This window comes from Tursiops truncatus, chromosome 4 (assembly GCF_011762595.2).
Source record: "Tursiops truncatus isolate mTurTru1 chromosome 4, mTurTru1.mat.Y, whole genome shotgun sequence".
In the NCBI taxonomy this organism is placed as follows: Eukaryota; Metazoa; Chordata; class Mammalia; order Artiodactyla; family Delphinidae; genus Tursiops; species Tursiops truncatus.
Window position 1 is genome coordinate 10,169,341 of NC_047037.1, and position 25,099 is coordinate 10,194,439.

The window sequence follows — 25,099 nt, forward strand, 5'->3', positions numbered from 1 at the left end:
AGAAGAGTGTGGGTGGGGAAAAGGGACTCGAGGAGAGAAAAGAGGTTTGAGGTTTGAAAGGAGGTTTAGGCCCCCCGCTGGACCCCTGGGGAGGGGAGAGCTGAAAGTCACCCTTAGGGAAGTAGCAGGACCTGGTGGCAGCCAGCAGCGTGGATGAGCCCAGGGGATGCTCAGACAGCAGGATGGATGGACGTACGGAAACACTGCAGCCAGTGAGACAAAAGCCAGAATCTATGCTTCCCAAGGGTGGGAAAGGCCGGGCAGGGAGACCCTCTGCTGAGCCGGCTGCCGCTGAGGACTCGGGTGGGTACCACGAGTCTGGGGTAAGGGTGAGGCGGAGCTGGCTGCCCACCTTCTGAAGCTTGTTTTCCCACCAAGGGTTTCCAGGCCTGCAGAGTCCCTGCTGCCATCACTGGCCACCACCAGCTGTCTTTGCCCTGCTCTCACCCCCCTTGTCCCCCTGGCTCCGTCCTTGCTCTGCATCCCTCTTGGTCTACCCTCCCCCTCCCCTCCTTTCCCCACCTTGCTCTGCCCTTGACCTTGCCCTTGGCCCTGTCCTAGCCCTCCCCCTCCCTCTCCCTGCCCCCGGCCCTCCCCCTCCCCTCCCCCCACCCTCACCCTCTCCTAGCCGGGCAGTCCTTCCACCTCCGGCAGCAGCATCTCTATTCAGCCCACGTTCACAGGTCTTCCACTGTTTCCGAAATGTCCTTTGCAGCAAGTAGCGCAAACCAGAATCCAGTCCAGCAACAGGCACTGCACGGTGACCACGTGCTTCCTGCTCCTGTACCTGGAAGAGTCGTTCTTCATGACCCTGACTGCTTGAAATAAACCTATTAGCCTCTTAGAATGCCCTGTGTTCTGGATTTGTCCGGCCAGGGCCTCATAATGTTATCTTGTTTCTCCAGCCTCTGTTTCCTATAAACTGGAATTTAGTTCTAAGGCCTTAGGTCTAGGATACATTCCAGATGCTGTTGTGTTTGACGAGCTGTGTCACATCAGGAGACACATTGTACCTAGGAGTCCCTCCTTTCCTACCTCTTTAAAGATTAGGTTTTCCTGAAGACTCTCTCTGATGCCCCAGCTTCACGTCCATCCAAATAACATTTGGTATTTACACCACATTTTTGATGCCTGACATAAACCAGATTACCTTGTATTTGCAAAATACATAGGTAAAAAACATGTACGTATTTTAAATAAAATACACGTAGGGACACATATTTTAGGCAGACATGTTTGCAGGCCCTTGGGCAAGGGCCTGCTTCCTATGCTTCTTAGCGTCCCAGTGTCTGTCCACCGTGCACTGTATACAGGAGGCGACCAATAAAGGTTTCCGGATGCTGCACAGTAATGCGTAGTGCTGGGGGGAGCTGGTGTTGGGGTGTGCATCACCAGGCCCCTGCATACTGGGGGAGCAAGGGAGGATGAGGTTGCAGGAAGTTCATGGCCACTCCCTTGTCCGACCGCAGGCTCCAGGCACGTTGGCCTAGTGGTTGCAAGCGTAGCTTCTATTTCAGAGGAGCCGCTGAATAGCATAAGGGGTAAATTTCACTTACACCATGAAATGCATTTTCTCTTCTATCCATGGCACGTCTTTTAAGTAAATTTTTTCCTGCAGTATAGCACACGTACAGAAACCAAGACAGGTCCTAAGGGTCCAGCTCAGTGGGTTTTCACAAGGCGAGCACACCCATGTAACCGGCGCCAGATCAAGAAACAGCATCCCAGCCCCATCAGAGTCCCACTCACGACCTCACAATGCCTCTCCCCCAGGGCGACCACAGTTCTGACTGGAAGCGTCGCAGGTGGGGCGTGAACTTTATGTGGGTGGAGTCTGCCCTTGTTTGGCTTCTTTCCATTTGGCTTCTCCTTGTTAGATTCATCCACATTTTTACACGTCACTGCAGATCGTTTTTTTCTCGCTGCTGTGTGCTGTCCCTTGTGTTGATAGATACAGCTTATCCATTTACACACATATTTTTGTTCTTTCTTTGCCCCATGCAGGAAAGCATGGCCTCTGCACAGATTTGGCCCCAAACAGAAGCTGTAAGGCCATCTCACTGCAACCCCACTGAGATGCCACAAAACACGAGGGCAGGGAGAGCGGCCTAGTGGTCAGAGCACGCCTGCTCCATGAGGCTGGGCGCCTAGGCTGCTCATCCCCCGGCTGGAGCACAGCCCCTGGCACATCCTCGTGGTAGCAAAATAAAATATCTGTCACCTGTTGAAAGAGCATAGGCTTTGGAGTCACACAAACTACATTTCAGGTCGAGATAGGCCCTTGTATGCGCTTGAATGTGGACAAATGGTTTCACGCCTATAGCTTCCTTCCATCTTCTCACCACTTAGAGGGAATGATAACCTTGCAGAACTTGCAGCGGGGGGAGGCATTCAATGAGAAGCCATGAATGTGCCTGGCAGAGGGCCTCATAGCTGGCGAGCACAGAATCAGGGCGTTTCCTCCCCATCTGGTCATCTGGTCTGATAAATGACACTGAAGTTGCAGGCTGCCCCTAACTGTAACTTATTCACTGCTTCAAACAGGGACTGCAGGAAGGCAGGCAGGCCGAGAGCAGAAGTGAGGGCTGCAGAAGCAAGAGAAGCAGCAGGCCTGCTCCACTCTTGATAATGTCAGCAGATTAGCTGTGGGGTGATGGGGGAGCTGCACACACCATTGTCCGATTGGTTGCGTGCGGCTGCGCGTCCCTATAACACGGGCGATTATGGCTACGCGGTTGGTACAGGCCACTCCTGGAGCCAAGGTGGTGCCGTGAGTGCCGTGCTGGTGGGGAAAAGGGGTTTCAGGGGGCCAAGGACATCTGTTATGCCAGTGACGCCAGTGTGGGCATTTAAACCATCCTAGCCTGTAGAAGGAGAACAGTAACATTTTCTAGTAGACCACATGCATCGACCCCTTATGTCGATGGCGTGTGCATCTCACGCTGGACTTGGGAGAGGTGCAGCACCTAGGGTGAGCCTGAAGGGTAGCTTGCTAGATGGAGTCTTCGTGTCCCAGAGGCTGCAGGGGAAGAGCAGTTTTCGCATAGAATTTACTCTGCGGCTAATAGGGCAAATCTCCTTTTCTCACATCCTTCTTGTAAAGCATAAACTTGGAAAGTTAAGGTGTCCTTTTGCCAAAAGACCGGCATCAAATATTTATACAATGCCAGGGCAAATAGCTTTCTGTGCACAGTAGGGAAGCATCTTTACTTTAATAAAAAAATGCAGTGATAATGGAATGTTTTCCATAGATGGAGGATGATTTAACCTTTTTGCATGGGGAGCTGCACTCTGAGAGAGACCTATTTATACCAGCTCGGAGCACACTGCAGCGAGGCTGAGCTAGGAAGGTGATGAAGAGACGGGTGGTGGATGAGGCCATCAAAACAAGGGGTTCTTTAAAAGCCCAGCTGTCTGCTGGCTGTGGTTCATTGACTTTTTTGCTGTTACAGATGACCAAATTTTGACAGCCATCCTGAACTTGCTGTGTAGTGAAGTGGGTGAATCAGCAGTCTGGATTCCGAAGAGCTGAGCAGCGGGCTGAGACGCTGCAGGCAGGACTGAGTTAGGAGGATGGTAAATAAGGACCTGGCTTGTTCCTGCTTCACGCCCCCAAGCCTGGACCACACAGCCCTCCTCCCGAGCTTGTGACTTGGAGCGAAGGAGGGGATGCCAGGCAGGGGGTAGGAAAGAAAGTTGGATGAGCTGCACTGTCTCCTTCCCCAAGTGGACCTCAACTCTATCTATATCGTGCTGAGCACTCTAATACTTAGAGCATGTGGTAGGCGCGTTGAAAGGGCTTAGAGGCTTACCAGTAAGGAGATCTGTAGGTAGAGACTTTGGAAATGGGGTATAACATATTTTTGTAGAAGCCTTGAAGAAATGTGTGCTGTGATCATAGGCTACTGAAGGATCAGTGAGTATCTTCTGGTCCCAAGCATCACCAGGTCAGGACTTGGGAAAGCTTTATTCAAAGGGGTTCCGTAGGGCATCCCTACTGTGGCAGGGGCTCCAGCTGGACCTGTGTTACCCAGAACTTGGTAAGTGAGCTGGACTATAGTCCGTGCTTGTCCTGGAGCCCAAAATATTTAAATGTGGTTCAGCCAGAGAGCAGTTCTGTCCTTCCTCGGTCACCTTAGTAAAATGTCTTTTAGGAGGACATTGAACAAACACTTGGGGGAAACTTTTTAGCAGAGCGGATGAGAGAGGCAAGCTTAGCACTTTTGCCAAGGCTGATGGGTAACAGACTCTCGGTATAGGAAACAAATACAAAAAAGGAGCATAGTATTGATTAACCCACAGGGATCTTATTTAAAATGGAGTTTTGTCTTGTCCGTAGGAAGAATATCAGGATGAGGCTGCTGTGCTCCAGGAATTCCCCTCAGAGCTGTGGTTTGTTGAGCTGGTCAGGCCCCTCTATCATTCTGGAATAATCAGGAATATTCCCCAGGCTAAGTGAAGTACACTGGTCTCAGATTTCTTAAGTTTCATTTGGGCATTGTAACAGTCAGATATTGCCAGGATGATGCTGTGTAACAAACCACTCCAGAGCTCACTGGCTTAAAACAGTAATAATTTATTCTCTCATATTTGTAGGTTGCCTGGAGCAACTTCTTTGAGGCAGCTGGGCCCACTCTCAGGTCTATGGATCAGCTGATCTAGGCTAAGCTCCACCGGGGCAGCTCTGTTCCAACAGGCTAGCTGGGGCATGTGCTCTCAAAGTGGTGGCGCAGATGTGAGATCAAGTTCAACCACGCCAGTGCTTTGCAAGCTCCTGCTTGTGTCACACCCGCTAAGATCCCACTGGCCAAGCGAGTCACATGGATAAGCCCCTGGTTGGCTTATCTCCCCACCATTGTCTTAGTCTTGAATTTCTTCTCATGATTCTGCTGCTTGTCTGGTCCTTGGTGACCCCTCATTCACTCTTCATTTCTATTCAAGCTGTGTCCTCTACCTTGAACTCTCAAACCCCGCAGACCTGGCTTGCAGTTAGTTCAATCTCTACTCAAAGTGGGGGGAACTACCCTGAGCACTTCTTTCAGAAACAGCCATGCCATCGCCTCTACCTCCATGCAACACCCCGCCCCGCCCCAGCCCACTTTATATTCTCATAGCATTTATACCCTGGGACATTATGTTTTCTCCCCCCGCAGGGCAGGGGAAGCTCCATGGGGGCGGGGTCTTCATTTGTCACCAGTGATCACAAGAGTACCTGGCACATAATGGGTGCCAGGGTGCTCAGAATAGACTGAAAGAGGTAGGGTTTCTGAGTCAAAGAGGATGGACTTTTGTGTTTCAGTCTTTTGAGACATTGTTAAGTTGTTCTCTGGAAAGGTCGTGCAGTTAAAATTCCCTTCAGCCCTGGAAGCTTTTTATTTATTTATTTATGGCCATGTTGGGTCTTCGTTGCTGCGCATGGGCTTTCTCTAGTTGCGGCGAGCAGGGGCTACTCTTCGTTGTGGTGCACGGCTTCTCATTGCGGTGGCTTCTCTTGCTGTGGAGCACGGGCTCTAGGCACGCGGGCTTCAGTAGTTGTGGCATGCGGGCCCAGTAGTTGTGGCTTGCGGGCTCTAGAGCACAGCAGTTGTGGCGCATGGGCTTAGTTGTTCCGCGGCATGTGGGATCTTCCTGGACCAGGGCTCGAACCCATGTCCCCTGCATTGGCAGGCGGATTCTTAACCACTGCGCCACCAGGGAAGTCCTGGAAACTTTTTACATACAATAAAGAGTGTTAAACGTAGCCATTTATTTATTACTTATTTTTGTTGTTGCAAATAATTTTCTCATTCTGACGGCTTTTTGACTTGCTTGTGAGGTCTGTTGGAAGACAGAAGCTGAAGGTTGCTATATGTTTCCATCTGTCTGTCTTTTTGTAACTTCTGGAAAGCACTGGCAGTTCCTGAACTCCAGTGTGACTCAGGGGGCTTTCTGTGTTTTTCTCCCTTTCCTTCCTGATGAAGAAAAGATCACATTATTGTGTGAATTGTCCTTTATATCACTAAACATATTTTTATGTTCGTTGCCATAACAAAACACCACAGACTGGTTGGCTTGAACAATAGACATTTATTTTCTCATAGATCAGGAGGCTGGACGTCCATGATCAGGGAGTTGGCAAATTCGGTTTCTGGTGAGGCCTCCTTTCCTGACTTGCAGATGGCCACCTTCTCTGTGTCCTCCTATGGGCTCTCCTCTGTGCAAGGTTAGGGGGTTAGGGTGGGTGGTGCTCTGGTGTCTCTTCCTCTTCTTGTAAGGACATCAGTCCTGTTGGACTAGGGCCCACCCTTATGACCTCATTGAACCTTAATTACCCCTGGAAAGGATCTATTTCCAAATGTACTCACTTTGGAGGTTAGAGTTTCAACATATGAATCGGGGGTGGGGGGTGGGGACAGAGTTCAGTCCAGCACAGTGCGACTGAACAGTGATTTGTAGAATACTGACCAGGAGGAATTCTCTGTCTACAACCCCCTTTCACAGACAAGAAACCAAACCCCTCAAAGGGTCAGATCCCTTTTCCGATAGAGCATGGGCCCAAACCACCTGCTTCTGAGTCCATTCGTCTGTTTCCACAGTCCCTCATCTAAGTGAATCTAGGTATTTAGGAGCCATTAACTTAAAAAGTGCCTCCTTGAAAGTCTTCTTCAGGGGCAAGGACCCTGTTGTGTTTTTCTTGACATCTTCATTGCCTGAGACAGTTCTGAATCATGCTATGTTTGATGTAGGTTTGTTGAATTATACGGAACTTTACCATTAACTATAGCAGTGCCCAGGGAAACATTTTCAATGGTAAATCATTTTGAAAAATTCTCCCTTCCCCCAAATTTCACCTCCTGACAAGAGCTGCGTGAAGTGTCCCATATACTGCACCCATGTCACACAAATGTCGAGGAATCAGCGCATCTGAACTGTGTCTGCAAGCCCAGAGCACTGCGTTGCATCTATCCCCACTTCAAAATAATTTCTCTCACCTCAATATAGTTTTCTTCTAAAAACTGTCTCTAAGTGACTGCATTTCCCCCGAATAAGTTCTCCCCAGTGCATTCTGACGTTGGAGCATGAAAAGGAAGGTAAACGCATGAAATCAAATGGTGATTGCTAACAATGAAATTTGGGCTCATAAAATCAAGGATATTATTCAAAACTGCGAGGTAAATTAGTCTCATTCATTCTGATGGGGCTAGACTCTGTGGTTGTGTATGCCTTCTTTAATTAACATGCTGAAAAGATGTTCTGATTGGGATTATTAATGAATGCAGTGAAAATTTTTGCTGCTTGTAAGGCTTCTGCCACAGACGGTTTACAGCAACCTCCCTCCACCCCACCCCGCCTTTTCTTTTTCCACAGATTCCTTACACGGCTTGACAGATGGAGTATTCATCTTTGAAGCAGTTTCCACAGAAGATAGCAAAACCATGCAGGGCTACGATGCTATTGTAGTGGAACAATGGACGGTTCTGGACGTAAGTGCTGGGATTGGCAGTGGTGCTTTTCTTGTTTGGACAGTGATTGTTTTACCCGCTCGCTTCTCTGAGTGTGGCTGCTGCTGGACGTCGCTTTCCTCTGAACGGCAGTTGGACCTCCATACACCCTGTGAGGACCCCTTTCGTCCTTTGGTGCCCCTCCTATGCCACCCCCAGTTGGGGGATGGGCCCCACTTTTCCCTTTCTGTAGAAAAAACACATTGTGTGTGCCGGGTAGAAAAGATTCTTCTCTCATTAATTTGAAAGCGCTAAGTGACATAGGTGAGTCAAACGCATAGTTTGTGGCCCCCATAATAATTAGAGCATCGTCGTTATTGGAGCTAGACTGTATGGCCCCCTCTGACAGGGGGCCATAGAAATTTATATGCCAGAAGAAATTTATATGCATCTGCTCTCTTAACCTGCACAATAAGTCTGAGTACTGTGATTGCTCCCATTTTACAGATGAAGAAACTGAGGCACAGGGAGGTTAGAACCCTGGCCCATTAAGTGTAGAAGGCGGTCTTTGAGAAGCATTGACCCGCAAGGCCACCAGATTGCTGTGGGCAGAGGAATTCCTCAAGCTGTGTTGCGCTGGGATTTGGGAAGGGGAGAGCTGATTTCTTTCTGAGGTTTGCTGGTGTGTATTTTAAAGGCATTTCTGCAACTGTTGAAACATGGACTTTATAGACCAGTCTCTTGTCCACCCAGCATCCGGCATGTTTGAAGATAGGGGACTGATTTCTGAATGCTCTCAAGTTGGCCCTAGAAGGACACAGGGTTGGCGTCACTCTGAGGGGCCCTGCCAGACAGGGGGGGTCTCTGTGCCAGAGGAGGACAGATGAGGAAGCAGCTCTTGTGCAGAGTGCGGGGCACTGGGACCTGCCACACCCTTGTGCCCTTTGGCACTGCAGCCTGTGGCCAGTACCCCGCCTGGAACTGGGGTGGAGCGCTCCACGGGCACCGTTGCTTAGCCTCTGAGCCTTCAGCTGTTCTGAGGAGGCCTGAGGTGGGGAGCAGGGGTGCGGGGGACAGCCCGCATCTGAGTAGGGATGGGAAATAGCTGCCTGCAAATGTGACAGAATAGAGTCCACAGAAAAACTGTAATAATCAGAAACAGGAATTCCAAAATCACAGCATCCAGGGCCAGTTAGGTTGGGGGCCAGGGGTCCTGCAGGCATAAGTAGTGAGGAAGGTAAGGAGGTAGGTGATGACCTGCTTCCCCGTCAGGCTCCGCCAGTGAGTCCCGCCCGCCATCGGTCCCAGTGAGCCTCCATGCCCCTAACTGGAAACGGGGTGCAGAGGAAGTGAGGCTCTGTCGAAAATGCAGAGTCCAATGTGGGCAGGTCATGTCCCCCCTGGGGACCCTAAACTTCCACAACTGTAAGATGGGGCGGTCCGTTCACCCAGCCTGCCACGTGTGGTAGATGCAGGATCTCAAGGACCCCGTCCGGACAAGCTCATGCTGGCTGCCCTGCACCCACGAGCTGCAGCGCTCGGTTTGCTCTGTGATACAGGGCTGTATCAGCAAGCGATGCGTGGCTGCACCAGAAACACGTTGAGTGATTTTGCACATGCGATCGGCCACGGGCCGTGGGGATGTGTATAAAATCCCTTGCTGTCTGCACATTAAAGTGGCTGTGAAAGGCAGGCTTTGTGGTTTCCTCAATAAAGATGGTTTGATGGCAATGATCCAAAATTGCCTGAGAAAGTGGTTCTCAAAGTGTGGTCCCAGGACCAGTAGCAGCAGCACCTGGAAGTTGTTAGAGATGCAGATGCTTGGGCCCCACCCTGGACCTACTGAATGGGAAGCACTGCGGGTGGGCCCAGCCATCTGGGTTTTAACAGGCTCTCTAGGTGGTTCTGAAGCTTTCTCGGATTTAAGAACTAGTGTCTGAAAGAACGGTACAGATGCCACTTTCCCCAGATGTCTATGGTCGTGTGACATTTGATGAAAAGGGTGATAGGAAAAGCACCCCAATGATTCATCTTTCTTCAGCCTTTGAAATATTGAAATTTTAAAATGTGACCTTGATGCGTAACTGGAGGGAACGCCTACTATCTAAAAAGTCTGTGGGAGGGAATTCCCCGGTGGTCCAGTGGCTAAGACCCTGCACTCCCAGTGCAGGGGGCCCCGGTTGCATCCCTGGTTGGGGAACTAGATCCCACATGCATGCCGCAACTAAAAAGATCCCGCGTGCTGCAACTAAGACCCGGCACAGCCAAACAAATAAATATATTAGAAAATAAAATGTCTGCAGGAGGGAGATAATGGTTACAAACTCAAGTAAGGACACAGTTGTCATTTTGTGCCCCTGTCAATTTTTTAAATTGTTATTTTTTTAAATTGAAGTATAGTTGATTTACAGTGTTGTGTTAGTTTCAGGTGTACATCAAAGTGATTCCGTTTTATATATATATATATATATATATATATAAAGTATGTAGAATATATAAAGTATGTATATATATATATATACACACACATATATATATATATATTCTACATACTTTATATATTCTTTTTCATATTCTTCTCCCTTATAGGCTACTACAGAATACTGCGTATAGTTCCCTGTGCTCTACAGTAGGTCCTTGTTGGTTACTTATTTTATATATAGTAGTGTGTATATGTTAATCGCAAACTCCTAATTTATCCCTCCCCACCTTTCCCCTTTGATAACCATAAATTTGTTGTCTATGTCTGTGGGTCTATTTCAGTTTTGTATTTAAAGTTATTTATATCTTTTTTTAAGATTCTACATGTAAGTGATATCATATGATATTTGTCTTTCTCTGTCTCACTTACTATGATCTTCTCTAGGTCCATCCATGTTGCTGCAAATGGCATTACTTCATTCTTTTTTATGGCTGAGTAGTATTCCATTGTATATATACACAACGTCTTCTTTATCCATTCATCTGTCAATGGATGTTCATCTTTGTTTCCCAAGGCATCCAGTAAATGCTTCCTGAATTGGGTTGAAAGCCTTTCGGTTCAAATCGAGCTTGTGTCTATCTGGAAAGCTTTTTAAAAGACACACGTCCAGGCTTTCCCCCCGAGTTTCCTATTCAGCCCACTGTGAGAATCAATCCCTGCCTTAGAGGAGCCATGTATATGCAGCTGTTACCAGCACAGCCCAGCAGGGTCCAGTCTGGGGTGGGCTTGCCCCTGGCCCAGCAATTGGAAGAGCTCTGTCCGACCCCTGCTCCGACCCACAGACAGCTGCTCCTCTGCACGTGCCTCTGGCTGTGCGGGGGGGTATCTACCTCCCTCACCTCTATCCCCGAGACCATCTCCTTCCTCTCCTCCCCACCCTTATGGCCTCTGGGGAAGGCCTTTCCTGTTCAAGCCCTGGGCAGCTCCCTCTTGGCTTGTGGTTGATCCTGCTTTTCTAGCAGCCACTTTCCTCCTGGAGCCTCCCAGGGCTCTGACCACCAAGTATCTCAGACCAGCTTTTTGTCTTTTCTCACAGTTGGGACTGACTTGTCCCTTTTCTGCCCCTTTACTCCTCTGCCCGTTAATATCCTCAAGCTCTGTGTGCAGATGTGCCAGTCTAATTCGGCCACATCTTCCTGGCTTTCCTCTCCCCCCGCACCCCAGACCACACGCACACATACAGACACACACACTTTCACAACACAACCTACCTGGCTCTTTACACCTCGGCAGACAGTGCGGTATGTTGGAAAGAGAATGTGGATTCTCGAATCTGGCCTGGGTAGGCATCTTGCTCTCTTGTTTCTTGCTGAGTGTATGAAAAGGAAACCACCCCCTCTTTGCTTTTCCATTTTTCAATTGTATAAATGGAGACACGGGTAACAACCTCTCAAAGTCAATGAGAATGAAAAGAGATAATATATTTAAAAGTTGTGAATGTCGTACTTGGCATAGAGTAAGTAAATACTGTTTTCTTGTATCGGTCACCCAGGATCATCAATTGGAAAGATCCTCTGCCTATTGCATTGATCTTGTTCCAAAAGCCCAGAGGAGGCTGGGCTAGGGAACATGTGGAGTCAAGTGCAAATAATTGCATTTTTCTCAGTTGGAAACCTATGGCCTAAAATTAAAGGCAGTTGTGAATGGGATGAAAGTCCATCCATAGGGCATTTATGACAGGTATTTGGCTTATGCTCTATGAGCTTACAATCTAGAGTGTGACCAGAAAGGGTGATTCTTTGAAATGAAAGGGGGAAGCTACATAGACGGATAGGTGAAGAGGAAGAGAGAGGCAGAGAAAGGGACCGTCCTCTTCTCTCTGTCTGCACGTCCCTCAGCCTGACCGCGCAATGGACTTGGAGGATGCCACCAGGAGCTTGTGAGCCATAGAGCCTCTCCATCCTCATCCCGCTCCCTGGACTTTCTTCTAGCTCACAAGTGCTTCCTGTGAAATTTGCCACCAGAACTGAACATAAGACAGTAGGGAAAGCGCTTTGAGTAGATGCAGTTGTCTTGGGAGCTGGTGGGTTAACTGAAAAAGTCAGTGAAAAAGAACCAAAGAAAATCATATTCAGAGGGAAGGATTGGGAGTTTGGGATTAGCACATGCAAACTATTTTTTTTTTAATTTCAAATACATATATAATTTTTCCAAGTCTCCAAATATTTTTTTCTGTTAGTTTCTGCTCTATAACAAAGTGAATCAGCTCTACATATACATATATCCCCATATCTCCTCCCTCTTGCGTCCCCTTCCCACCCTCCCTATCCCACCCCGCTAGGTGGTCACAAAGCACCGAGCTGATCTCCCTGTGCTATGTGGCTGTTTCCCACTAGCTATCTATTTTACATTTGGTAGTGTATATATGTCCATGCCACTCTCTCACTTCATCCCAGCTTACCCTTCCCCCTCCCCGTGTCCTCAAGTCCATTCTCTACGTCTGCATCTTTATTCCTGTCCTGCCCCTAGGTTCCTCAGAACCTTCTTTTTTGTTTTTTGTTTTTTTTTAGATTCCATACATACATGTTAGCATATGGTATTTGTTTTTCTCTTTCTGACTTACTTCATTCTGTATGAAAGGCTCTAGGTCCATCCACCTCACTACAACTCAATTTCATTTCTTTTTATGGCTGCATAATATTCCATTGTATATATGTGCTATATCTTCTTTATCCATTCATCTGTCAGTGGGCACTTAGGTTGCTTCCATGTCCTGGCTTTTGTAAATAGAGCTGCAGTGAACATTGTGGTACATGACTCTTTTTGAATTATAGTTTTCTCAGGGTATATGCCCAGTAGTGGGATCACTGGGTCATATGGTAGTTCTATTTTTAGTTTTTTAAGGAACCTCCTACTGTTCTCCATAGTGGCTGTATCAATTTACCTTCCTACCAACAGCACAAGAGTGTTCCCTTTTCTCCACACCCTCTCCAGCACTTATTGTTTGTAGATTTTTTGATGATGGCCATTCTGACTGATGTGAGGTGAAAACTCATTGTACTTTTGATTTGCATTTCTCTAATGATTAGTGATGTTGAGCATCCTTTCATGTGTTTGTTGGCAATCTGTGTATCTTCTTTGGAGAAATGTCTATTTAGGCCTTCTGCCCATTTTTGGATTGGGTTGTTTTTTTTGTTATTGAGCTGCATGAGTTGCTTATAAATTTTGGAGATTAATCCTCTGTCAGTTGCTTCATTTGCAAATATTTTCTCCCATTCCAAGGGTTGTCTTTTCGTCTTGTTTCTGCTTTCCTTTGCTGTGCAAAAGCTTTTAAGTTTCACTAGGTCCCATATGTTTATTTTTGTTTTTATTTCCATTTCTCTAGGAGGTGGGTCAAAAAGGATCTTGCTGTGATTGATGTCATAGAGTGTTCTGCCTATGTTTTCCTCTAAGAGTTTTATAGTGTCTAGCCTTACATTTAGGTCTTTAATCCATTTTAAGTTTATTTTTGTGTATGGTGTTAGGGAGTGTTCTAATTTCATTCTTTTACATGTAGCTGTCCAGTTTTCCCAGCTGTCCAGTTTCCCAACTGTTTTCCCAGTTTTCACAACTTATTGAAGAGACTGTCTTTTCTCCACTGTATATTCTTGCCTTCTTTATCAAAAATAAGGTGACCATATGTGCGTGGGTTTATCTCTGGGCTCTCTATCCTGTTCCATTGATCTACACTTCTGTTTTTGTGCCAGTACCATACTGTCTTGATTACTGTAGCTTTGTAGTATAGTCTGAAGTCCAGGAGCCTGATTCCTCCAGCTCCATTTTTCTTTCTCAAGATTGCTTTGGCTATTCGGGTCTTTTGTGTTTCCATACAAATTGTGAAATTTTTTTGTTCTAGTTCTGTGAAAAATGCCATTGGTAGTTTGATAGGGATTACACTGAATCTGTAGATTGCTTTGGGTAGTATAGTCATTTTCACAACGTTGATTCTTCCAATCCAAGAACATGGTATATCTCTCCATCTGTTTGAATCATCTTTAATTTCTTTCATCAGTGTCTTATAGTTTTCTGCATATAGGTCTTTTGTCTCCTTTGGTAGCTTTATTCCTATGTATCTTATTCTTTTTGTTTCAGTGGTAAATGGGAGTGTTTCCTTAATTTCTCTTTCAGATTTTTCATCATTAGTGTATAGGAATGCAAGAGATTTCTGTGCATTCATTTTGTATCCTGCTACTTTACCAAATTCATTGATTAGCTCTAGTAGTTTTCTGGTAGCAACTTTAGGAATCTCTATGTATAATATCATGTCATCTGCAAACAGTGACAGCTTTAATTCTTCTTTTCTGATTTGGATTCCTTTTATTTCTTTTTCTTCTCTGATTTCTGTGGCTAAAACTTCCAAAACTATGTTGAATAATAGTGGTGAGAGTGTGCAACCTTGTCTTGTTCCTGATCTTAGAAGGAATGGTTTCAGTTTTTCACCATTGAGAACGATGTTGGCTGTGGGTTTGTCATATATGGCCTTTATTATGTTGAACTAAGTTCCCTCTATGCCTACTTTCTGGAGAGTTTTTATCATAAATCGGTGTTGAATTTTGTCAAAAGCTTTTTCTGCATCTATTGAGTGATCATATGGTTTTTATCCTTCAATTTGATAATATGGTGTATCACATTGATTGATTTGTGTATATTGAAGAATCCTTGCGTTCCTGGGATAAACCCCACTTGATCATGGTGTATGATCCTTTTAATGTGCTGTTGGATTCTGTTTGCTAGTATTTTGTTGAGGATTTGTGCATCTATGTTCATCTATGATATTGGCCTGTAGTTTTCTTTCTTTGTGACATCTTAGTCTGGTTTTGGTATCAGGGTGATGGTGGCCTCGTAGAATGATTTTGGAAGTGTTCTTCCGTCTGCTATATTTTGGAAGAGTTTGAGAAGGAAAGGTGTTAGCTCTTCTCTAAATGTCTTATAGAATTCGCCTGTGAAGCCATCTGGTCCTGGGCTTTTGTTTGTTGGAAGACTTTTAATCACAGTTTCAATTTTAGTGCTTGTGATTGGTCTGTTTATATTTTCTATTTCTTCAAGGTTCAGTCTCGAAGGTTGTGCTTTTCTAAGGATTTGTCCATTTCTTCCAGGTTGTCTGTTTTATTGGCATATAATTGCTTGTAGTAACCTCTCATGATCCTTTGTATTTCTGCAGTGTCAGTTGTTACTTCTCCTTTTTCATTTCTAATTCTATTGATTTGAGTCTTCTCTTTCTTTTTCATGATGAGTCTGGCTAATGGATTATCAATTTTGTTTAACTTCTCAAAGAACCAGGTTTTAGTTTTATTGATCTTGGCTTTTGTTTCCTTCAGTTCTTTTTCATTGATTTCTGATCTAATCTTTATGATTTCTTTCCTTCTGCTAACTTTGGGGTTTTTTTGTTCTCCTCTCTCTAATTGCTTTAGGTGTAAGGTTAGGTTGTTTATTTGAGATATTTCTTGTTTCTTGAGGTAGGATTGTATTGCTATAAACTTCCCTCTTAGAACTGCTTTTGCTGCATCCCATAGGTTTTGGGTCATCATGCTTTCATTGTCATTTGTTTTTAGGCATTTTTTGATTTCTTCAGTGATCGCTTGGTTATTAAGTAGTGTATTGTTTAGCCTCCATGTTTTTGTATTTTTTACAGATTTTTTCCTGTAATTGATATCTAGTCTCATAGCGTTGTGGTCAGAAAAGATATTTGATACAATTTCAATTTTCTTAAGTTTACCAAGGCTTGATTTGTGACCCAAGATATGATCTATCCTGGAGAATGTTCCATTAGCACTGGAGAAGAAAGTGTATTCTGTTGTTTTTGGATGGAATGTCCTATAAATATCAATTAAGTCCATCTTGTATAAAGTATCATTTAAAGGTTTTGTTTCCTTATTTGTTTTCATTTTGGATGATCTGTTCTTTGGTGTAAGTGGGATGTTAAAGTCCCCTACTATGATTGTGTTACTGTTGATTTCCCATTTTATGGCTGTTAGCATTTGCCTTATGTATTGAGGTGCTCCTATGTTGCGTGCATAAATATTTACAATTGTTATATCTTCTTCTTGGATCGATCCCTTGATCATTATGTAGTGTCCTTCTTTGTCTCTTCTAATAGTGTTTATTTTAAAGTCTATTTTGTCTAATATGAGAATTGCCACTCCAGCTTTCTTTTGATTTCCATTTGCATGGAATAACTTTTTCCATTCCCTCACTTTCAGTCTGTATGTGTCCCTAGGTCTGAAGTGGGTCTCTTGTAGACAGCAAATATATGGGTCTTGTTTTTGTATCCATTCAGCCAGTCTGTGTCTTTTGGTTGGAGCATTTAATCCTTTTACATTTAAGGTAGTTATGGATATGTATGTTCCTATTACCGTTTTCTTAATTGTTTTGGTTTGTTATTGTAGGTCTTTTCCTTCTCTTGTGTTTCCTGCCTAGAGAAGTTCTTTAGCATTTGTTGTAAAGCTGGTTTGGTGGTGCTGAATTCTCTTAGCTTTTGCTTTTCTGTAAAGGTTTTAATTTGTCTATCAAATCTTAATGAGATCCTTGCTGGGTAGAGTAATCTTGGTTGTAGGTTTTTCCCTTTCATCAGTTTAAATATGTCCTGCCACTCCCTTCTGGCTTGCAGAATTTCTGCGGAAAGATCAGCTGTTAACCTTATGGGGATTCCCTTGTATGTTATTTGTTGTTTTTCACTTGATGCTTTTAATTTTTTCTTTGTATTTAATTTTTGATAGTTTGATCAATATGTGTCTTGGCATGTTTCACCTTGGATTTATGCTGTATGGGATTCTCTGTGCTTCCTGGACTTGATTGAATATTTCCTTTCCCATATTAGGGAAGTTTTCAACTATAATCTCTTCAAATATTTTCTCAGTCCCTTTCTTTTTCTCTTCTTCTTCTGGGACCCCTATAATTCGAATGTTGGTGCATTTAATGTTGCCCCAGAGGTCTCTGAGACTGTCCTCAATTCTTTTCATTCTTTTTTCTTTATTTTGCTCTGTGATAGTTATTTCCACTATTTTATCTTCCAGGTCACTTATCTGTTCTTCTGCCTCAGTTATTCTGCTATTGATTCCTCCTAGAGTATTTTTAATTTCCTTTATGGTGTTGTTCATCATTGTTTGTTTGCTCTTTAGTTCTTCTTGGTCCTTGTTAAACGTTTCTTGTATTTTCTCCATTCTGTTTCCAAGATTTGGGATTATGTTTACTATCATTACTCTGAATTCTTTTTCAGGTAGACTGCCTATTTCCTCTTCATTTGTTTGGTATGGTGGGTTTTTACCCTGCTTCTTCGTCTGCTGTGTGTTTCTCTGTCTTCTCATTTTGCTTAACTTACTGTGTTTGGGGTCTCCTTTTTGCAGGCTGAAGGTTTGTAGTTTCCGTTGTTTTTGGTGCCTGCCCAGTGGCTAAGGTTGGTTCAGTGGGTTTTGTAGGCTTCCTGGTGGAGGGAACTGGTGCCTGTGTTCTGCTGGATGAGGCTGGGTCTTGTCTTTCTGGTGGGCAGGTCCACGTCTGGTGGTGTGTTTTGGGGTGTCTGTGGACTTATTATGATTTTAGGCAGCCTCTCTGCTAATGGGTGGGGTTGGGTTCCTGTCTTGCTGGTTGTTTGGCATAGGGTGTCCCGCACTGTAGCTTGCTGGTCGTTGAGTGGAGCTGGGTCATAACATTGAGATGGGGATCTCTGGGAGAGCTTTCACTGTTTGATATTGTGTGGAGCTGGGAGGTCTCTGGTGGACCAACGTCCTGAACTCGGCTCTCCCACCTCAGAGGCACAGGACTGACGCCTGGCTGGAGCACCAAGACCCTGTCAGCCACATGGCTCAGAAGAAAAGGGAGAAAAAAAGAATGAAAGAAAAAAAAAAGAAAATAAATAAAATAAAAATAAAGTTATTAAAATAAAAATAAATCATTAAAAATAATTAAAAAGTAATAAAAAAAGAAAGAAGAGAGCAACCACACCAAAAAACAAATCCACCCATAACAAGCACTAAAAACTATACAAAAATAAAAAAAATTTAAAAAAAAGGACAGACAGAACCCTAAGACAAATGGTAAAAGCAAAGCTATACAGACAAAATCACACAAAGAAGCATACACATGCACACTCACAAAAAGAGAAAAAGGGAAAAAATATATATATCTTTTGGGAAGTCTGAGTTCTTCTGCCAGTGTTCAGTAAGTGTTCTGTAGGAGTTGTTCCACGTGTAGATGTATTTCTGATGTATTTGTGCGGAGGAAGGTGATCTCTGTGTCTCACTCCTCCACCATCTTGAAGGTATCCCTCACCACAAGTTCAGATGCAAACTATTATATACAGGATGAATAAACAACAAGGTCCTACTTTATAACCCAGGGAACTATATTCAATATCCTGTGATAAACCATAATGGAAAAGAATATACATATGTATAACTGAGTCACTTTGCTGTACAGCAGAAATTAACACAACACTGTACATCAACTATACTTCAATTACATTTTTTAAAAAGAGAAAAAAGCATATTCACATCTTACACATTTTAGTATAAAATATGTAATTACACATTCCATGTGCCAATCTTTTTGAGTTTGGCGTCTGCTGATTAGAATCCCACTTCATTCTTCTTTTATCAACCAAAGTGTGCAGTCGCTGATGGCCAGCGTTAGTGTCTGTAAAGTGTAGCAAAGGGATTTGACTGCAGAATCCTTCTGTTTTCATGATTTTTTTTCCTGGTCTTTTCCAGCCCCCTCCACCCCGCCAGACAGTGGCCACAGTTGTTATTTTTAAGCAACTGTCCTTTGTCAGGTCTCTTCAAAGCATTCTATCTAGTTTTCCTAGAAACAACTTCTTTGCACTTCCTATCCATTTTAAATAATTTAAATTAAGACATGTAGCTGTGATCATGGGTCTAACTGACCTGGACAGGTATGGGAGCACAGAAGACTTACCCTGGAAGTGCTCACCTGCACAGCATCCTGGGATCCGAAGGGCATCGTGAAGAGCAGCCCACTACCTGCAAGGACCTGGTCTCGCTACAGCTGGACCTGGGCTTCTGCTAGTGCAGCTGGAGATTGAATGAACTTTGGGGGCACCTGTTACAGCCTGTGAACACCCACAGTTCTCATCCCGTGAGGCGCTGTTGTCAGGTGTTGTCTCCCTCCTCCACCTGTGTGTTCAGTCTGCTGTTGAATCGCCTCCCATTGGTTTCTGCCCATTTTTCCAGCCTGCTGAGACATTTGTGATCATGACAGTATCATCTTGCATCTGGGGGAATCGTCCCAGCCCTGGCTTCTCTGAGCATTTCCTACATAGGGTTGCTTCTGTCTGATCCAGTGTCCAACGGGTGGATGGAGGACACGGTCCTTTGGCATTCTGTGGGAATCTCTCCCTCAGGCCCTAATGTGGCCCCAGCCCCGTCTGCAGAGGTTTCAGATGGCCCTGTCATTCCACCCAGCGGTCACCGTCTTGTCCCTGAAGGACTTATGAGAGGCTTGGTAAGAGGCATCTCTGTAATTGGAACCCACTCTGGGGTACACTCCACCCCACCTGTCCCACAACCCTATCTAACAACTTGTATGTCCCTCTTTGTCTGCATGGACATCCGCAGCCTTCTGGGCATCAATCTTCTGTTTCCAAGGACTCCTGACCATCCACGTAACGGTCCACACTGGGATCTGCCAGGGAGTAACGTCAATGTCTGCGGTGACTAGAATTCACCACCTTCTGCTCCTACAAGGGAGCCAATATTTGTTCCTTTTAAACCATCTGGCATTTTTTTTCATTGCCACAATTTCTCCAAGATAATTATTTTGGTTCTGATAGCATAGCCTTTAGTGCCAAAGATAGCAGGTCTCTGCCTTGTTCCTGTGGTACAGAGGATTTTCCCATGGATGGTCACTGCCGTGAAAGGTCCAGGCCCGCCCTCCCAGGTGGTAACGCCACTCCTTCCGACCCAGAGCAAACCGCAGCTCAGATGAGTCTGCCAGTGGCTGGGACAACAGAATGTCTATTCTCCCAGCTTTCACTTTGATCAAGTTCCTCCTTGCATCTACCTTTGATAGTGACATGCCAGTGTGCTGAGCACCTTTTCCTTAAAATGGAATTCTTCTCGGCTTGATGAATTTTAAATTCGTCATTTAAAAAATTGAGGTTTGCTTGGGAGGGCAGGTTGCCAACCTCCATGAAAAATGTTCAATGCCCACCCCTACCCACCCCTACGCAAGTCCACACCTCACGTCCATCTCTTTTGGAGAAACAGAGGCATGTTCACAAGAATGCTGATGCCAGGACATGGTGTCAGCATTATTAGTAACAGGAAAAAGGAAACAAGGTGTGCGTCCATCAGTAGCAGAAGGGTTAAATAGTGGATGGTGCATCCTTACTATGCATGCAGTCATTCTGTACAGACTGACACGGAAGGAACTCCATGAAATGTTGTCCAGTGGGGAAACAAGGTGCAGAAGAACCGTGATGGTTAATTTTATGGGACAACCTGGCCAGGCTGTGATACCCAGTTGTTTGGTCAAACACCAGTCTAGATGTTGCAGTGAAGGTGTTTTTTAGTTGCGATTAACATTCAAGTCAGTAGACTTTGAGCAAAGCAGATGACTAACCCTCCATAATGCGAATGGGCTTCATCCAGTCAGCTGAGACATCAAGAGAGGGCCAGCCCTGCAGACATTGAACTTGCCAGCCCCCCAGTCGCATGAGTCAATTCCTCCAAATTAATCCATCTATCTATCAATCTCTCTCTGTCTCTGTCTCTTTGTCGCTATCTATCTATCTGTCTAAAAATCTGTCTCTCTGTTCTCTATCCATTCTGTTGGTTCTCTCTCTCAGGAGAACCCTGACCAGTACAGAGATACCCTCACCAGTGTGATGCCATTAATGGGGAAAAAAACTTCACAGAATAATATGATGTATATTGTGTGGGAATATGTAAATGTAGAAAAAGGCCTGGAAGAGTGGCCACCAAGCTGATGATGGTGGCTACATGTGACTTGGCATGGAAGGGTGGAAGGCAGCTTTATCTGGAATATTTTCATTTTTATGTAGAGAAATATTCATTTTACTTGGGTAATTAAAAGTTAGTTTTTAGATGATAGCTAGTTCTGTCTCCCCATAGCCTTTCTTCTCTTAGGTTTTAGGTGTATTTATTTTCTCCTTGTGGAAAAGAAAGTAAAGTAGGAGTTGAGTAATTCCACTTTCTGTTGTCTTCCACATTTTTTTTTTCTTATACAACTTCTTGTTTTGAACATAATTTTTTATTGAAGTATAGTTCATTTACAATGTTTTAGGTGTACAGCAAAGTGATTCAGTTATATATATATTCTTTTTCAGAGTCTTTTCCATCATAGGTCATTACAAGATATTGAATGTAGTTCCCTGTGCTATACAGTAGGCCCTTGATGTTTATCCATTTTATATATAGTAATGTGTATCTGCTAATCCCAAACTCTTCATTTATCCCTTCCCCACTTTCCCCTTTGGTAACCGTAAGTTTGTTTTCTACGTCTGTGGGTCTATTTCTGTTTTGTCAATAAGTTCATTTGAATCATTTTTTAGATTCCACATATAAGTGATGTCATATGTGGTGGTCATGGGTATCAATCAGCATGCTTTTCACTGTCAAGGCAGAGTATCCACCTGGCAGTGGCTTGAACAGTAGGGATTTGTCATCGCATCTCACCAGGCAGCAAGTCTGGAGGAAGATGGGGGGTTGCAGCGTCATCTTTTTCAGCGGCTTGAGGACATCACCAGGGACCCGGGGACTGTCACCTTCCGCATCCCGGTCCTCAGTTTGTCTGCTAGGTCTCCCCTCCGGACCCTAATCCCAAGGTGGCTGCAGAGTTCCTAAGCATCTCATGGGAACATAATGACAGTTGGAAAGAAGAGGGCATTTCCTGCCATGTGCCCTTTATTATTAGCAAGTAAGACCTTTCCCAGGAACTCCCAAGCAGAGTTTCCCTTCTGTCCCATTGGCTGGGTCACAGACCCACGTCACTGTCAAGATCATGGTGAGCTGGGCTGGAGAGGGTGTCAGCCAGGAAGGCGGACCTGGGCTATTGGCCTTGGCAACCAACAGTTGGCCACTGAGTGGGACAGAAAGCAGGGATGCTCCTAGAAGTATTTTAAGGAAGACTAAACTTGGACTTGGTGACAGCTCAGAGAGTGGGATGACAAAGGAAGAATTTGACTTTTACTCTCTATCTGCACTCTTTTTCTTCCATAAACTCAGTGGTCCTGTTTTCTCAGATTCCCATATTTCACTTCCTATGCAAAATTTAGTCATACAAGTAAGTTAAGCCTTTTAAAAATTTATTCAACAAATAAATATTGAGTTCCTACTGTGTGTCAGCCACTGTGAAAACATGATGAATGGATTCAATCCAGGCAGGAAAGATTGATTCCTTTAACTGGGGGGAAGAAGTGCAGTCATTAAAAATGAATGCTCACCCCCTGGTCTTTCCACACCCGTAAATAACTTCTCTTCCTTGTCAGGCTTCCTGAGGGGTGGTGAGAGGCCCTAAATCACCAGGAACCTTTTAAGGCTGATGAGAGGGGAGAGGCAAGTGTGTGGTCTGGTGAAGACCATGGGGCAAGGCGAATTTAGAGCCTGGCTGCAGAGGAAGAGAGAGTGAAGGAAATCATCACGCTTTCAGAATCATGGGACAAATGCATTTTTTAAACAGTAGTAGGCTTTAAAACATCCAGTGCATGACAAAAAAGAGGCAACCCTCAATGTGATAAGAAGGGCTTTATCTTTAGGTTTTCCCAATGTGTTTGGGATTAGAAGGGTGGTGGATGATTCTATAAGAGTTTTAAACACACACACACAATTTATTGTCTTCCAGTTTCTGGAGGTCAGAAGTCAGGGTGAGCTCAACTGGGTCCTCTCCTTTGGGTCTCATAAGGCTGAAATCAGGGCTTGTCAGGACTGTGTTCCTTATTGGAGGCTCTGGGGGAAGAATCTGCTCCCAAGCTCATCCAGGTTGTTGACCAAATCCAGCTCCTTGTGGTTGCAGGACTGAGGTCCTTGCTTCCTTGCTGGCTGCCAGCCAAGGGCTGGTTTTGCTCCTGAGAACTGCCTGCATTCCTTCTCATGACCCCTATAATAATTTTTTAAATGCATAGACAGCCTGGGAGCCACAGGTGAGGACAGGGCAAATGGTTCTGCAAGAACTTAGTATATTAAATCAGTGAGTATGGAGGGTTGGAGGATGTTCTTGTAGTTAAGTGATCATTCATCACCCTTCCTTGGAATTTGTCCTTTTTAAATTCACTTGGCAAGAACTTTAGTAAGATGAAATGCAAAGGAAGGGCCTGCTTCCTTTGGAACTGCTTAAGTAGTTCCTTTGGAACTGCTTAACACTAAGTATGAACATCTTTAATTGGATGGGGGTCTTTCTTCGTGGGCCCTGTGATGCCATCCTGTGCCTTGTCCTGTTTCATGTCATTTTCAGTGCCTCGTGAAGAGACCTAGATGATGGGGGACCTGTGGGAGGCCGTGGAGTATACTGGATGGCCGTCAAGATCCAAAGAACAGGGATGCTCTTGGGCTCCACAAAAACATTTCAGTTGGGCATGGTGTGGGTGGGGGAGGGAAGAATTGAGGGAATCGTTGAGAGCGGGGAGTGGGGAAGATTCTGGACAACCCACCCACATCAGTGGGAACCAGAGCTGCTTTTTCTGAATCTATCTGCTTTTACATATTGGGCTTCTAAGTTAGATTACATTGATGTTTGTGGAAAACCTCCCACTACTTTTTAAAAAACAGAAAAGAAACAAAACAAGAAGCCTTGAAAATTACTTATCTAATCCAGCTTCTTTCCTGAGTAGGTTTCCCTGATTTCTTAAACTCCTTCCAATCTCATTATCTACTAGTTTATCAATGTTAGGTCAAAACCAGCCCAATAAAATGTAATGGGATACATTTAAATATAAAAAAATCAATTGTATTTAAGTGCAAAAAAATCAATAACACAGCATGGAGAATACCTGATTTGAAAGCAATTGTAATGAATAAGTTTAATTCAGGTGAACAGTGTACCGACTACTCCTCTCCAAATACTCCAAATGCTCTGAGCTGTGACCAAGTGGGGTTTTCCAGATCACACCCTGGTTACTTGTCCCTCCATTTGTGTTCTCTCCTGCTCTCTGCTGAGTCCCTCCTCGACATTTGAGGTCCTTGCTCTTCCTGGCCCAACTCTTTGTGACATCATCTTTGATGCTGTCGGCTGGATTTGCACTCCCTTCCTTTCAGCACTTTTGGCACCATGTTCCACCTTCCTTAGAGCTATTCAATTTTTTTAAATTTATTTTATCGAAATATAGTTGATTTACAATGTTGTGTGATTTTCTACTGTACAGCAAAGTGATTCAGTTATACGTATATATGTCTACTCTTTTTCATATTCTTTTCCGTTATGGTTTATCACAGGATACTGAATATAGTTCCCTGTGCTATACGGTAGGACCTTGTTGTCTATCCATTCTATATATAATAGGTTGCATCTGCTAACCCCAAACTCCCAATCCATCCCTCCCTTCCTACCCCCTCCCCCTTGGCAACCACAAGTCTGTTGTTCTCTATGTCTGTGAGTCTATTTTTGTATCATAGATGTTTATTTGTTTCAGAATTTAGATTCTTGTCTTTCTATGTCTGGCCTACCGCACTTAGTATGATCATCTCTAGGTCCATCCATGGTGCTGCAAATGACATTATTTCGTTCTTTTTTATGGCTGAGTAATATTCCATTGTATATATATATACATATATATATATATATATATCACTTCTTCTTTATCCATTCATCTGTCAGTGGACGTTTAGGTTGCTTCCATGTCTTGGCAATTATTGTAAATAGTGCTGCTGTGAACAGTGGGGTGCCTATATCTTTTCAAATTATAGTTTTGTCTGGATGTATGCCCAGGAGTGGCATTGCTGGATCCTATGGCCTAGAGTTATTTAATTTTTTAATTGCTCTGTGAACTCCTCGAGTCAGGGACTAGCTGTTTCTAATGTTCATGTTCCCTGGATCCAAATTAATTCCTTTCGTGTTACCAGTTTCATCAAACACTGGTTGGGTGGATATGAAACAACATGAGATTATTGCTATGGGTAAAAGATAACGGGCCATAGTATGAAATGCACACAGGAGGTGCTTATCTTCTGTTTTCCAGTGTGATACCGGTTGACTGGGAGTCTTATGTCTACCACACTGCTGTATTTGATGAGAAACACAGACGGACTGG

At 44.4% G+C, this 25,099-nt stretch overlaps 1 protein-coding gene across 3 annotated transcripts in view; it reads left to right on the forward strand.

Moving 5' to 3' along the window:
• The window catches only part of RFTN1 (raftlin, lipid raft linker 1), a 204,621-nt gene that overhangs the window by 153,026 nt on the left and 26,496 nt on the right, over positions 1-25,099 (forward strand). For all 3 annotated transcript variants that reach the window (XM_019934416.3, XM_073803679.1, XM_033855280.2), the window contains one exon: positions 7,348-7,463. In XM_019934416.3, coding sequence (XP_019789975.1) covers positions 7,348-7,463 — 116 coding nt within the window. The remainder of the gene's footprint in view (positions 1-7,347; positions 7,464-25,099) is intronic.